This window comes from Apus apus, chromosome 2 (genome assembly GCF_020740795.1).
Source record: "Apus apus isolate bApuApu2 chromosome 2, bApuApu2.pri.cur, whole genome shotgun sequence".
Taxonomy (NCBI): Eukaryota; Metazoa; Chordata; class Aves; order Apodiformes; family Apodidae; genus Apus; species Apus apus.
Window position 1 is genome coordinate 28,173,024 of NC_067283.1, and position 12,977 is coordinate 28,186,000.

Genomic DNA, 12,977 nt, shown 5'->3' on the forward strand with positions numbered 1-12,977 from the left:
GAGAGATCCAGTTCCTGGGAATCAAGTGGCAAGATGGTCGTCGCCAGATCCCCATGGATGTGATTAATAAAATAACAGCTATGGCCCCGCCATCAACTAGAAAGGACACTCAAACCTTTTTAGGGACTGTTGGTTTCTGGAGAATGCATATTCCATGTTACAGTGAAATTGTGAAACCCCTCTATGAGGTGACCCGAAAGAAGAATGATTTCAAATGGGGTCCTGACCAACAGAAAGCTTTTGAACAGATTAAAAAAGAGATTGTGCAGGCAATGGCCCTTGGTCCAGTTCGAACGGGGCCAGACATCAAGAACGTGCTCTACACTGCAGCCGGACACAATGGTCCCAATTGGAGCCTCTGGCAGAAAGCACCAGGAGAGACTCGAGGTCGACCCTTGGGCTTCTGGAGCAGGAGCTACAGAGGTTCCGAGGCCAACTACACAACAACTGAGAAGGAGATACTTGCAGCATACGAAGGAGTTAAAGCTGCTTCAGAAGTGATCGGCACTGAAGCGCAGCTTCTCCTGGCGCCCAGATTACCAGTGCTAAGATTCATGTTCCAGAATAACATCTCTCCTATTCATCATGCCACCGATGTGACTTGGAGTAAATGGACTGCTTTAATCACCCAGCGAGCTCGAATAGGGAAACCTAACCATCCAGGTATTGTGGAAGCAATTACAAACTGGCCAGAAGGCACCCACTTTGGAATGCCACCACAAGAAGTGGTGAAACGAGCTCAAGAAGCTCCACCATATGATCATCTACCAGAGACTGAGAAACAGTTTGCCCTTTTCACCGATGGCTCCTGTCGTCTTGTAGGGAACCGCCGGAAGTGGAAAGCTGCCGTGTGGAGTCCTACACGACTGGTTGCTCAAGTAGCTGAAGGAGAAGGTGAATCGAGTCAGTTTGCAGAGGTCAAAGCCATCCAGCTGGCCTTGGATGTTGCTGAGCGAGAGGGGTGGCCGAGACTCTATCTTTACACTGACTCGTGGATGGCAGCAAATGCCTTGTGGGGTTGGCTAAAGCAGTGGCAGCAGAATAACTGGCAGCGAAGGGGTAAACCTATTTGGGTTGCTGACCTCTGGAAGGACATTGCAGCTCGGATAGAGAAATTGGTGGTAAAAGTACGTCATGTAGATGCACACGTACCTCTGAGTCGAGCCACTGAGGAACATCAACACAATCAACGAGCAGATGAGGCTGCTCAAGTGTTCCAAGTAGACTTAGACTGGGAACACAAGGGTGAGCTCTTTCTAGCTCGATGGGCCCATGATGCTTCAGGTCATCAGGGCAGAGACGCAACATACAAATGGGCTCGTGATCGAGGGGTGGATCTAACCATGAGCACTATTGCGCAGGTGATCCACGACTGTGAAACGTGTGCTGCAATTAAACAGGCAAGACGATTGAAACCGTTGTGGTATGAGGGGAGGTGGTCGAAGTACAGATTTGGGGAGGCTTGGCAAGTGGACTACATCACACTGCCTCAGAGCCGCCAGGGTAAGCGCTATGTGCTTACAATGGTGGAGACAAGTACAGGATGGTTGGAGGCATATGCTGTGCCTCATGCCACAGCCAGGAATACTATCATAGGTCTTGAAAGGCAAATTCTGTGGAGACATGGTACTCCAGAGAGAATTGAATCAGATAATGGGACCCATTTCAAAAATAGTCTGGTTACTGATTGGGCTAAAGAGCATGGTATTGAGTGGATATACCATATCCCATACTATGCACAAGCCTCAGGGAAGATTGAAAGGTACAATGGTCTGTTGAAGGCTACCCTAAAGGCAATGGGGGGTGGAACTTTCAAAAACTGGGATAAAAATTTGGCAAAGGCCACCTGGTTAGTTAATACCAGAGGATCCATCAATCGGGCTGGGGCTGCTCAATCAGACCTTTTGCATACTACAGATGGGGATAAAGTCCCTGTGGTATGTGAAAGAAACTTGTTGGGTAAAAGTGTCTGGGTCTATCCTGCTTCAGGCAAAGGTAAACCTGTCCGGGGTATTGCTTTTGCTCAGGGACCTGGACATACTTGGTGTGTGATGATGGAGGATGGTGAGGTACAATATGTACCTCAGGGTAATTTGACATTGGGAGAGAACTATTGATTTAGCAACTGGTAAGGTATAGAGCCTATACGTAATGTATGGTATGGAATAAGGGGTGGAATGTCCTGGTTTGAGCCAGGATGAAGCCAGTTTTTCTTTTGCTGATTTTTTTTTTATTTCAGTGAGCTTTCTTCAACTAGCAACTGCGTGTTCTGCTAGGTTGATAAGACACTGGAATGTTTTTGTAATTGCTGGGCTCTCAAGGTCGTGCCTTTGCTCTGCTGGCTCAGACACTACGGGGGGATCTGTGGTCCCCCCCCCCATGGGAGGCTGGGTTAGACGAACAGCAAAACTGGCCAGAGATATTCCATTCCATATATCTACGTAGGCTCGGGGGAAGGTCGGAGATGACAGAAGAAAACTTCCTTCCTTCCTGCTTTGCTCTCTTGCCGCTTCGCCTTGCCTGTCTATCTGCCTTCCTTTTTCTCTCTTTTCCTCTTTCTTTTGTTCGTGGCCGGCGTCTGGGACAACACCATCTGCCCATCATCATCGGACCATCGACCCCAAGCCCTCCTGACCCTCGTAACTCTCTGCCTTCTCCAGGAGCAGCTTCGGGATTCCTCGGAATTGTCTCATCTGAGGGAAGTGCTGTGGGAGTTGCTGGGGGTGGGGGGAGGTGAGAGGTTTCTGCCACACTTTTGTATAATCACTATATATATATACACTCTAACATCACATATTAATTTTCTAAATAAAGTTGCACGGTTCAGTTTTCAATCTAGACAAGTCTCTTTTTTTTTCTCTCTCTCCTTCCCTACCTGGGTAGGAGGGGGAGGGGATCGAGAGCATTGTTGTCCAACTGGGTCAAACGTTGACACTGAGAAACAGTCTTATAATTAATTTCATGGATGCTTCTGTCTGTGTCCGACCACTGGCAGATAAAATGCAGTCTTTGGAGAACACCTTTTTATCCCACTTGCAATGAGTATCTTCTCATCATTACAAATGGATGGCAACACATGCCTTTAGGGAGCTCAGACTGTGAATTAATCTTGCCTTTTGGAAACGTTTTCATAACTGAGTCCTCTCTAGAAGACTAAAACTAACCCATCATTTTGACTTTTTCTTTCTCCTGGCCTCTTAGTATATGGATTCAATGAAAAAACTCTCAGGAAAACAACCAGAGCTAAACACCACTACATGTTATAAATCTATGCTAAATTCAGGAAATAAAGTAACTTTGTCACACAATAAAACCAAAACTAGTAGGAACACATCCACAAGTATAGTGACGTGATAATTTTTCTACTTTGTTAATAAGTTACACAAGCTAACATCCTAGAGTCCTAGAAATCTGACAGATTTCACTGTACCCTGGAAATAAGGCTCCCTTCCCCTACTAGAAGGACATCACTGTTTTTCCAGAAGCCTCCAACAAGATTTAAGAATCTTCTGGTCTGGATACCATCCTGTGCAACCTATTCTAGGTGAACCTACTCTGGCAGGGGGTTTGGACTAGATGATCTCCAGAGGTCCCTTTCCAATCCCTAACATTCTGTGATTTCTTCTTTTCCTCCTCTTCAAAAGAAAATTAAAAATAAATCTATTCTGAGACACTCAGAACAAAAGACTTCATGTAGTTTCTACTTAATATATTTTTCTTTGGAAAACACAAAAGCAGCAGTTTTTTATTCATAACATAGTATCAGTACCAATAAAGTATGTCTCAAATCCATAAAATTAAAACCAAACATCTGATAATTCCTAGGAAATATTTACATAGCTACTCCATAAATTAAGGGAAAATTATGTAAAGAAAGAAAACAGCAGTAAATGCCAGAATTAAAGTTGCCTTTGTATAATGCAGTTTTTTTAAACTGCATAATCACACACTTACTATTTTTCTACCGGGTCACTTCCTTCTTCAGTTCACAGATTGGAAACTCCTTAATGAGTACTTATTTGGTATTTTTTATTTAATTCTCTTTGTTCATGGCATGATACTATGTTTTATTTACCACATATTAATTAAAAGTGTTATCAAAACAGAACTGGTAATTTTTCTAAGGTCTTCCTGTCATGGCTATCAGACGCTCACTAATACATTTATTTTCAGAACACTCAAGATGTGACAGGTCAGTGTTATTTGTCTTTTGCTGATGCTGAACAAAAGCAGAGCAAAATTAAACCCTGAAGAATGAGACAACTAAGGCTAGTTGTCTGAAAGATAAACCATTAATTACTATAAAATGCCCACTTAATCCCCAAAGGAGATTTATCTGTTTCACGAATAAGTATCAGGTTCTATGGGGAAAATGTCATGTAGGCACAATTAAATCATTAAATATTTCCATCTGATACATTCACATAAGGACCAGACAAGAAACCTTAATGTCCTAATGTTTGAGGCCTTGGCTTTGCAACCTAAAAAATTAATTTGGACATAGTATTTATTTACAATTCTCCAGGTCAAAACAGAAGTCAAATGAAAAACAGTATTTCTGGCATGGGCGTTACAGTGACTCTAGGTACCTACTGCTCTGCTGGGTGATCTTGTGGGACAAAAGCAGCAGCCCACTACAATATGCTGTGTTCCAGCTCTAGAAGTGATGCATTTCCTTCTCTCTTCTTCTCTGGCTTCTTATTCAGCCTTATTATCTTCAGGCACTAAACCTAGTCTGTCACCTTGCTGTCCCTTTCACCCATCCCTTCCAAGTTTTCTCCAGCTGCTTGTCAAATCCTCCCTTCAGGCTGACTGTCACCACACTGAATCCTTTCCCAAAGTCATTCCTAATCCCTGCCATTGTAGAGACATTTTGTAACTTTCTGAGTTCCTTACTTGCTCAGTAAACTGGCCTGGAGGAAACCTGGCTCAAATCCTACATTTCTGCAGTTCCTAACCTGATGTCTTTGTCAGGAGCAGTTTCTCACTCTTGCCTTCCATTCCCCTTTTCACCAAATCCACCCGTAAATCTGTAAACATTATTTTTTCTAGTTTAAAAAAGGCATAGTTTGAAGTAACAAATAGAACTGCTGTAAAGCACTAAACTGACATTCAAAAAAAAAAAGTGTTTTGTAATTCTATATACCAGTACAGGTTGGGGGCTGACCTGCTGGAGAGTAGTGTAGGAGAAAGGGACCTGGGGGTCCTGGTGGACAGCAGGATAATCATGAGCCAGCAATGTGCCCTTGTGGCCAAGAAGGCCAATGGCATCCTGGGGTGCATTAGAAAAGGTGTGGTTAGTAGGTCAAGAGAGGTTCTCCTCCCCCTCTATTCTGCCCTGGTGAGGCCACATCTGGAATATTGTGCCCAGTTCTGGGCCCCTCAGTTCAAGAAAGACAGGGAAGTGCTTGAAAGACTCCAGTGCAGAGCCACAAAGATGATTAAGGGAGTGGGACATCTCCCTGATGAGGAAAGGCTGAGGGAGCTGGCTCTCTTTAGGTTGGAGAAGAGGAGACTGAGGGGTGACCTCATCCATGTTTACAAATATGTAAAGGGTGAGTGTCAGGAGGACAGGGCCAGGCTTTTTTCAGTGATGTCTAGTGATAGGACTAGGGGCAATGGGTACAAACTGGAACACAAGAGGTTCCATGTAAACATCAGAAAAAACTTCTTTACTGTGAGAGTGACAGAGTGACTGGAACAGGCTGCCCAGAGAGGCTGGGGAGTCTCCTTTGCTGGAAACGTTCACAACCCGCCTGGACACATTCCTGTGTGATGTGCTCTAGGTGATCCTGCTCTGGCAGAGGGGTTAGACTCAATGATCTTTCGAGGTCCCTTCCAACATCTAGGATTCTGTGATTCTGTGATATATCTACAATTATCCCTCTCTGTATTCTTACTATAATGAAGCTTGGAGTCTAATCAGGATTGGGTTCCGCCTTAGCAACTGCTATGTAAATAAAAATTTATGCATCAAGATCTCCCCCTCCTAATTTGCCTATTACTATCACAAGTAGTTCTTGCAATATCCTGCTTTTCCATCTGGTTGTGCCATTAAAAACAAAAGCAGGTTACTAAGAGTGTGGATCATAAGAAACATGTAATTGTACTCTCTGTGGTATACTTCCCAAATATCTGTGCTTCCCACTATGGTAACTTATACTCCTAGATGTCCAATAAAGAACTTCAGACTCTGAAACATAATGGCCTGAGAGTATCAATTTTAACATCCTTAAAGCTGAATGAATTCTACCCACAGTAACAAATTCTTAGATATAACAGACATACAATAAACACATTCAACAGTTTTAAAGTAACCAGACAAGTTAAAGGAAAGAAAGAACTGGGTTATAAATTTAATATCCTACATGTTTACAGTGACGAGCAAACTATGCACCTAACATTTGATTTAAATGCCTCAGTCAGAAAGCTGTCAGGCAGAAAAGAACAGTCCATATCAATTCTGTTATGACATTAGCTATGAAATTATTATTGGAAAATTACTAATGCCCATATAACCAAGTTCCTGTAAGCATAAGGCAGCCGCCACTGAAAGAAACTGTCATTATCTACTCTATTTTTCTACTAATTCACTCCTATCTGCAATCCAGATTTTGATCTGGATTCTCTTAAAGGCTTAACTCAATAACTCAATGCAATTTGAATATGGCTCTTCATTCTTTTTAAAGAACTAAGTCATATAGTGACACAAAGTAGGTATTTTCTTTTTAAATAATCCTTAAAACATGTAACCAATCTGATGGTTTCTTCATTCAATGTTACAGCCACACAATAGAAAGAGCAGAAAAAGTAGACTCTTTATAACTGGGCACACCTATAAAGCTTCAATTGATTATTTTATTGTTTCTCATTATGAAAACTAATTAAGACCAGCAGCTACCTATTTAGCATATACTTGATTCAAACCATAAGGAGACAATTTTTATGCCAGCAAAAATACTTTGAGGGAAAACAGTTGCACCAGCTGATCTTCAGTTTCTTTCCTGAAGTTTATTCTATATCATTAATTAGATTTGAAATATAAGAAGATGCAAAGCCACCACCTAAAAATTAAGAAACAAAAGGAAACTATAGAAGGAAGACCAGAGCTGCATCACCCTCATGGCACTCAGCTACATCAGCGCACATCTCGGCCTAGACAACTTCAGGAACAATTTTGCAACTTCAAAGAGGTGCAGGAATTTGCATATACACGAAGAGTCTTGCTGTTGCCATGGCTCCCTCTTCTAAGACTAGTCATCTCTCACAGCTGTGAGGCAGGAGATGACAATGAGTCCATCCCTTTCCCCTGTGGAGCTAACTGGGACTCAACAATTAGTGAGCTTGAACAAGGTCCAGAAGAAATTTCCCCTTCAAAAGTGAAAGCTGTTTTATCCAGAGTAACACACACAGTAGTACAAAGCCCAGTATATCAGAAAGGTTGTAAACCAATTTATGATTTACCCATTCCAACAAAATGAACAAGCTATTTCAGCCCACTGTCTGCCAATCGGAAGCACACAACTGACACCACAGCCACTGCTAGTACCTGTGCTACAGAGCTCAGCACAAAGATAAAAACCCAAAAGAGCAGAATGAAAGAATCAGCATTTTGTAGACATTTTCAGCAGTAGTTAATTTTGCAGATTTTTATGTCAGAAATTATTTTGCCCAATCTACATATGAGTAGCACTAATGTATCTGTTACAGAGTGGAGAAGTGGCTGGCTTTCCTACTATGGACTGTGTCTTTAAATAATACAGAAATATTTTTGAAACAGTATTTTTCATAGATTGGCATAGCTACAGAGAAATAGAGCAAATTCATCAGTTGTAAATCCACTCTTCTGAACTGCATTAAAGTACTTAATAAGACATAATATATACATACCTCTCTGTGGGCACACTTGCAAATATGTCATATATATTACATATATACATATAAATAGATGCATTACAATTTACTTTTTTTGGAAAGTCATTCTATCATTAGCAAATGTTAAACTGTAGCATGGAATATTAGCCACAGCTCTCAAATTATTAAAATAATATATAAGATGGAAGAATTCTGATCAGCTTCTGTCCAACTGAAAAAAGGTTTTTTCACATAAAGGAGCTCCTTTGTAAAATTTCTGGGTAGACTAACCAAGATTATTTATTCTGAAAACATTATTTCCACAATAGAAGGCTAAAGTTCTATTTATAGAATAAAATACATCAAAGTTCATTGTAACCTCTGCAATGACAACCTGGGGTACTGACTGCCATATTTTTTTCAGCCTGAATGAAAATTCTGATTACTGCAATTCACTGTGGAAAGAGAATGACAATCAGAGGCCTCCAGCAACAACACAGAAGGATAATCTATTGTTTGCTATTGTCTCAAAGCCTGTTGTGACTCTTATCTTTACACCAAGTTGAAGAGAGAAGCTCTTTCCAATTATATAAAACTGTCTCACAAACACTGCTACTTGATTCTAATTGTGAAGTAAAAATTCGGGTCAAGACATCTTATCCCAACTAATTATGTTTTAAATATATAGAATTATGGAACTGCCAACAGAAAAAGAAGATACTCATCAGTGTGGGGTTTATGTTACATTAAAGCAGGAAATACACAGGACAATGCTTATTCTGAAAATTACAACCCCAGATTTCTGCATTTGGTAAAGCAGAAGCCAAGAGGAAAATACAATTTTGTTTTCATATACTTAAGTCCCCTTGTTCCAACCCCTCCTATCCAGGCTCTGATTTAAGATTGGCTACTTAATTCATATAAGAAAGAAAAAAAAAAAAAAAAAAAAAAGCCTTTGAAGAGACTAAGAAGAGTATTGTTACGTAAAGATTAGTTTGGTTTAATTATCATAGCTAACTTAGTAGACAACTAATGCTTTCCAGACACTGTTTCCCTTCACAGTAATTTTTACCTGTAAAACTGAACATGTGCTATTTAAATCCAAATTATAGCAACATGATTGTCATGCAAATTGTGTATCCTGTTAATTAAACCACAGTCTGACAGTCAATGTAGTCTTCTCCAATAAGTGCTCATAGAACATCAAATATCACAAATTTCATGCAATTATTAATTTGAACCATGACATTTAGACAATGGAAGAGTAGCATTCTCCAAACTATTTTACTGTGAACTACCTTGCAGCTGTGGGGTTTGATGCAAAACCTGCCTGTTTGCAAGGTGCTGCTCTCCTAGATCTTGCAGAGAGGATCTGGATGCCCACAACAATTGTTTGCTGAAGAAGGATGCCAGGGGTATCCTGTGCCAGGGTGGGAGGCCAAAGCACCAGATACGAGCTACCTGGGAAGAGGTGGTGGTGTGTATTTATGGGAGCATTTAAGAGTTGCCTGCAGGATTTCCAGTGGGTTGGTGCTGTGGGAGGCAAAGTAAGGAGATGTTTGAGCAGACTTAACCTGCAGGAAGAGACTACTGAAGTTGGTGGGTCCTCAAGTTCATACTTTGTTAGCTTCTACTGTATCATGCTCATCTTTCTCGGGAGAGGCCTAAGCAAAAGCCACTTGGTATTCCTGGTGAAGATCACAGAAGATCTTTACTAAGAGAAGGAAGGAATTTCAAGGAAGAGCTGAGGCAATCCACCCTCTCCATTGCTTCAGCACTCTATCAAAAGGTATCGAACACATACTTTTGCAGGCGATTGGATCTTTGTAAAATAAACCATAAATGCAATTTGTTTTTTCCTGTCTTTGCAGCTGTGCCCACAACTCTTTAATCTTCAAGACTGACAGGCACGTGGCCAAAGCTTGACTTCTTACTCCACTGAGTACAGACTGCTGATATAGGCAATGTATAATGCCATATAATTACAGCAATATATAACATCATATAATTCAGAAAGACAGATAGACAGATTAGTACCAGCATTAAAAATGTTAATTGCAAGTCTTCCAAGTTAAATTTGGCAAAAAACAAAGCCTGTGCAGTGCAGAGACCCACTCTGGCAAGTCTGAAACGTAACAACAAATATAAATGTCTATATTACAATTTTGTAAGAAATTAGGCTAATCAGAAGTTAGACATGTGACCAAATACCACCCCGCAAAACCAAAGGTAAGCGAAACTATCAAAAACCTAGAAAGGCAAAAATATACCTTTGTTTTGTTTTGTTTTAAAGATTACGTTGGGTTTTTTTTGCAAAAAAGATAAAAATTCAGAGCTATTTAAGAAAAACTTCCATTTGTGAGGAAAAAGCCATTTTTCATCTGAAAATGCATACAAACAAAATTTCAAATACTTTCAGTATTGTTGCCAAGAAATTATCTACATTGTGAAGGGAATTTCTTTGAGAAAAGGACATAAAATATTGTAGATTGAATACTGTAATTCTAGGCTAATTTTTTTCTCAACTGTAAAAATGTTTACCAATTCTTTTAGGTGTATACAGAAAAATAAAGCTTACACTCAAACTCAAAGGTTTCCAGTTTAAGCCCCAAAACTCAATTATGACCCAAATTCTTGAGCACAGAAGCTCAATAATTAAATTGCTTTATAATCAGTTCTTATTACTTCCGACCAATTTAATTACAAAATACTTGGTGCAGCTGTTAAACACTCATCAGAGGTGTACCCTTACTTAATCCTCTATAGGGACTGAGAAGTCTCTTACCATAACTACTCTGCAGTCAGTGCAATTATTTTAATTCATATGCTGCTCTTGACTATAATATTACTAATGAATAAGGAATATTCTCACAAGAGTAATTCATGAGTCTTCCGTAGATTAAAGTATTTTGTAAGCAGCTTTCAAAATTGACTTTTATGACTATGTAATGCAAAATCTGTTTTCTCTCACAGAGGATAATTGAATAATGGTGGTATTTTTTTTTGACCTTTTGAAGAACCCAGACAGCTTGAACTGTCAAACCCACTCTATAATACACAACAAACCACGCTTTTTAATACATAATTCTTTTTCTTCCAGCTATACTTGCTAAAATGCATCTTACTTTACTCACACTTAATTTGGTTCTTGACTCAGAGGATCAGCTTTGTTAATGGGATTACATCAGGGAATTCAGTCAGGTCACTGCAGGCATGAGACTGATCTACTGAAAAACAATAGCTGTTTTCTATTTACTTTTCTCAAAGTCTCTTTGGGAACCTTTGAAAATCTACTATGAGTAGGTGAAGGAGCTTGATCCTAGAGCAACTAGAAGGCCTGTCCTTCCAAGTAAATACTAGAGGATGTTTCTCTCTACTCCAGACAGCTTGGTCTTGGGCCTGAGAAAGCTGAAAACAACAAAAAGTGCTACACTTTTGGACTACATTTTAGCACTTTCACTCTAATTGGTATGAGCCATGGGAAAAAACATCTTACCATCACTGTTGATGCAGACAACAATAGGAACCTGTGTACCAGGGCCACATGGCTTCTCATTGTCGGGAACACACTCCTCCAGCCCCACAATTTTCCAGTCATAGCAGGAGGGCTCTTCACAAGGGATGGCTTCCAGCAGGTGAGGGCAGTTTCCTGTTCCTCCTGTAGGCTCATTAGTGATGCGCCTTTTTCTTAGTTTAAAGCCTGAAATGTCCATGAAAATACAAAGGGCAGAATAGTTCAATTCTAAAATGCAAAGCAAGAAGATTTTTATCTATACCTCAGTGAACAGTTCTGTTTCTCTTCTCTGTAAAAGATACCTCAGATGATCAGCACAACACTGCATTTTAGATAACTGCGTAGAACTCACTAAAGAAGAGAGGTAAAACTTAACAAGAGTATCACAATTTTTGAGCTTATTCAGTAAGCTTTGCCTTAAAACCCTCTTTATCCTATTCATATGTACTCCAGGAGGGAAACAAAAGCCATTTCCTAGGCATCACACTTGCCAGATCCATCTCATCTAACAAATCTTGACTAGATTGCTTGGTTGCCATTTCTCAAAGATGATGCTTGTTTTCTCTGCAGATATCTTGTAAAAGCGATGGATTATCAAGTGAAATGAGCTCATAACAAGGCACAGAAATCAAGCCAGGAAGTCCACTAAACGCATTTTCAGTAATTAACTTCACAATGTTCCCTTGCAAGCATTTAGGTTGGACTAGATGATCTTTCGAGGTCCCTTCCAACCCCTATGATTCTGTGATTCTGTGATTCTGTGATTCTTAAGGCTACCTAAGCTCATCTTGGATTGGAGAAATGGTTGGACCTTCATACAGAGTTATCTGCCAGATCAACGTCAGTCTCTAAGAACAACCTGAGCTCTCACTTTCAGGATGGCATGTTGAAAAAAACATATGAAATCTAAAGTCAGAACAATGTAACCAAACTGAAAGGAGTTGGGAAATGGTTCCTCATTAAGTAATTTTCTATAGTTTCTGATATATGCTATCAGAATATTTTAACTTTGGCAAAGGTTTGTTTCTTTTCACATCTCTTCACAGTCTCATTTGTTTTATCTCAATATTCAGGCAGGTTAGTAATACATAGATATTTTTTTATAAAACATTGCATATAACTAATTTCTATCAGGGATGCCAACTTTTAATCAACCTTCAAGAGAGACTTTTCAAACACATACGTTCAAGAACTGATTGTTTGGAGATGTGGCTCTTAATTATATTATAACAAACATTATTAAATATATATATATTTCCATGTATCTATAATAGTTATTGAGCCTTCCACAAAAGGCTGATATAATTTTTAAAAAACTACATTCACTGCAACAAAGGAGGTGAAGGATTCATGGTAAAGGGCCATTCCTGAAATACGTAGAGAGACCTGCTGCTAAAACTGGAAGTGCCTGCAAAACTTTTACATCATTCGCTCAGAAGAACTGTCAATGCAATTATAAAATAAAACACAAGAATTTCCAGGTAAGAGGAAAACATTGGCAGTTGAGAGAAGATCCCTGACCATGTCTGCAGGAATACAGACTTGCAAAAAGTATATTCTAACACTTCCCATTAGGCAGGTGTCCAAATCAGTCTCACAAACCTAAACA

At 39.8% G+C, this 12,977-nt stretch overlaps 1 protein-coding gene across 1 annotated transcript in view; it reads right to left on the reverse strand.

Annotated features, from left to right (window-relative positions):
* Positions 1-12,977, reverse strand: part of THSD7A (thrombospondin type 1 domain containing 7A) — a 274,526-nt gene that overhangs the window by 92,396 nt on the left and 169,153 nt on the right. The window contains exon 8 of the mRNA XM_051612804.1: positions 11,351-11,554. Coding sequence (XP_051468764.1) covers positions 11,351-11,554 — 204 coding nt within the window. The remainder of the gene's footprint in view (positions 1-11,350; positions 11,555-12,977) is intronic.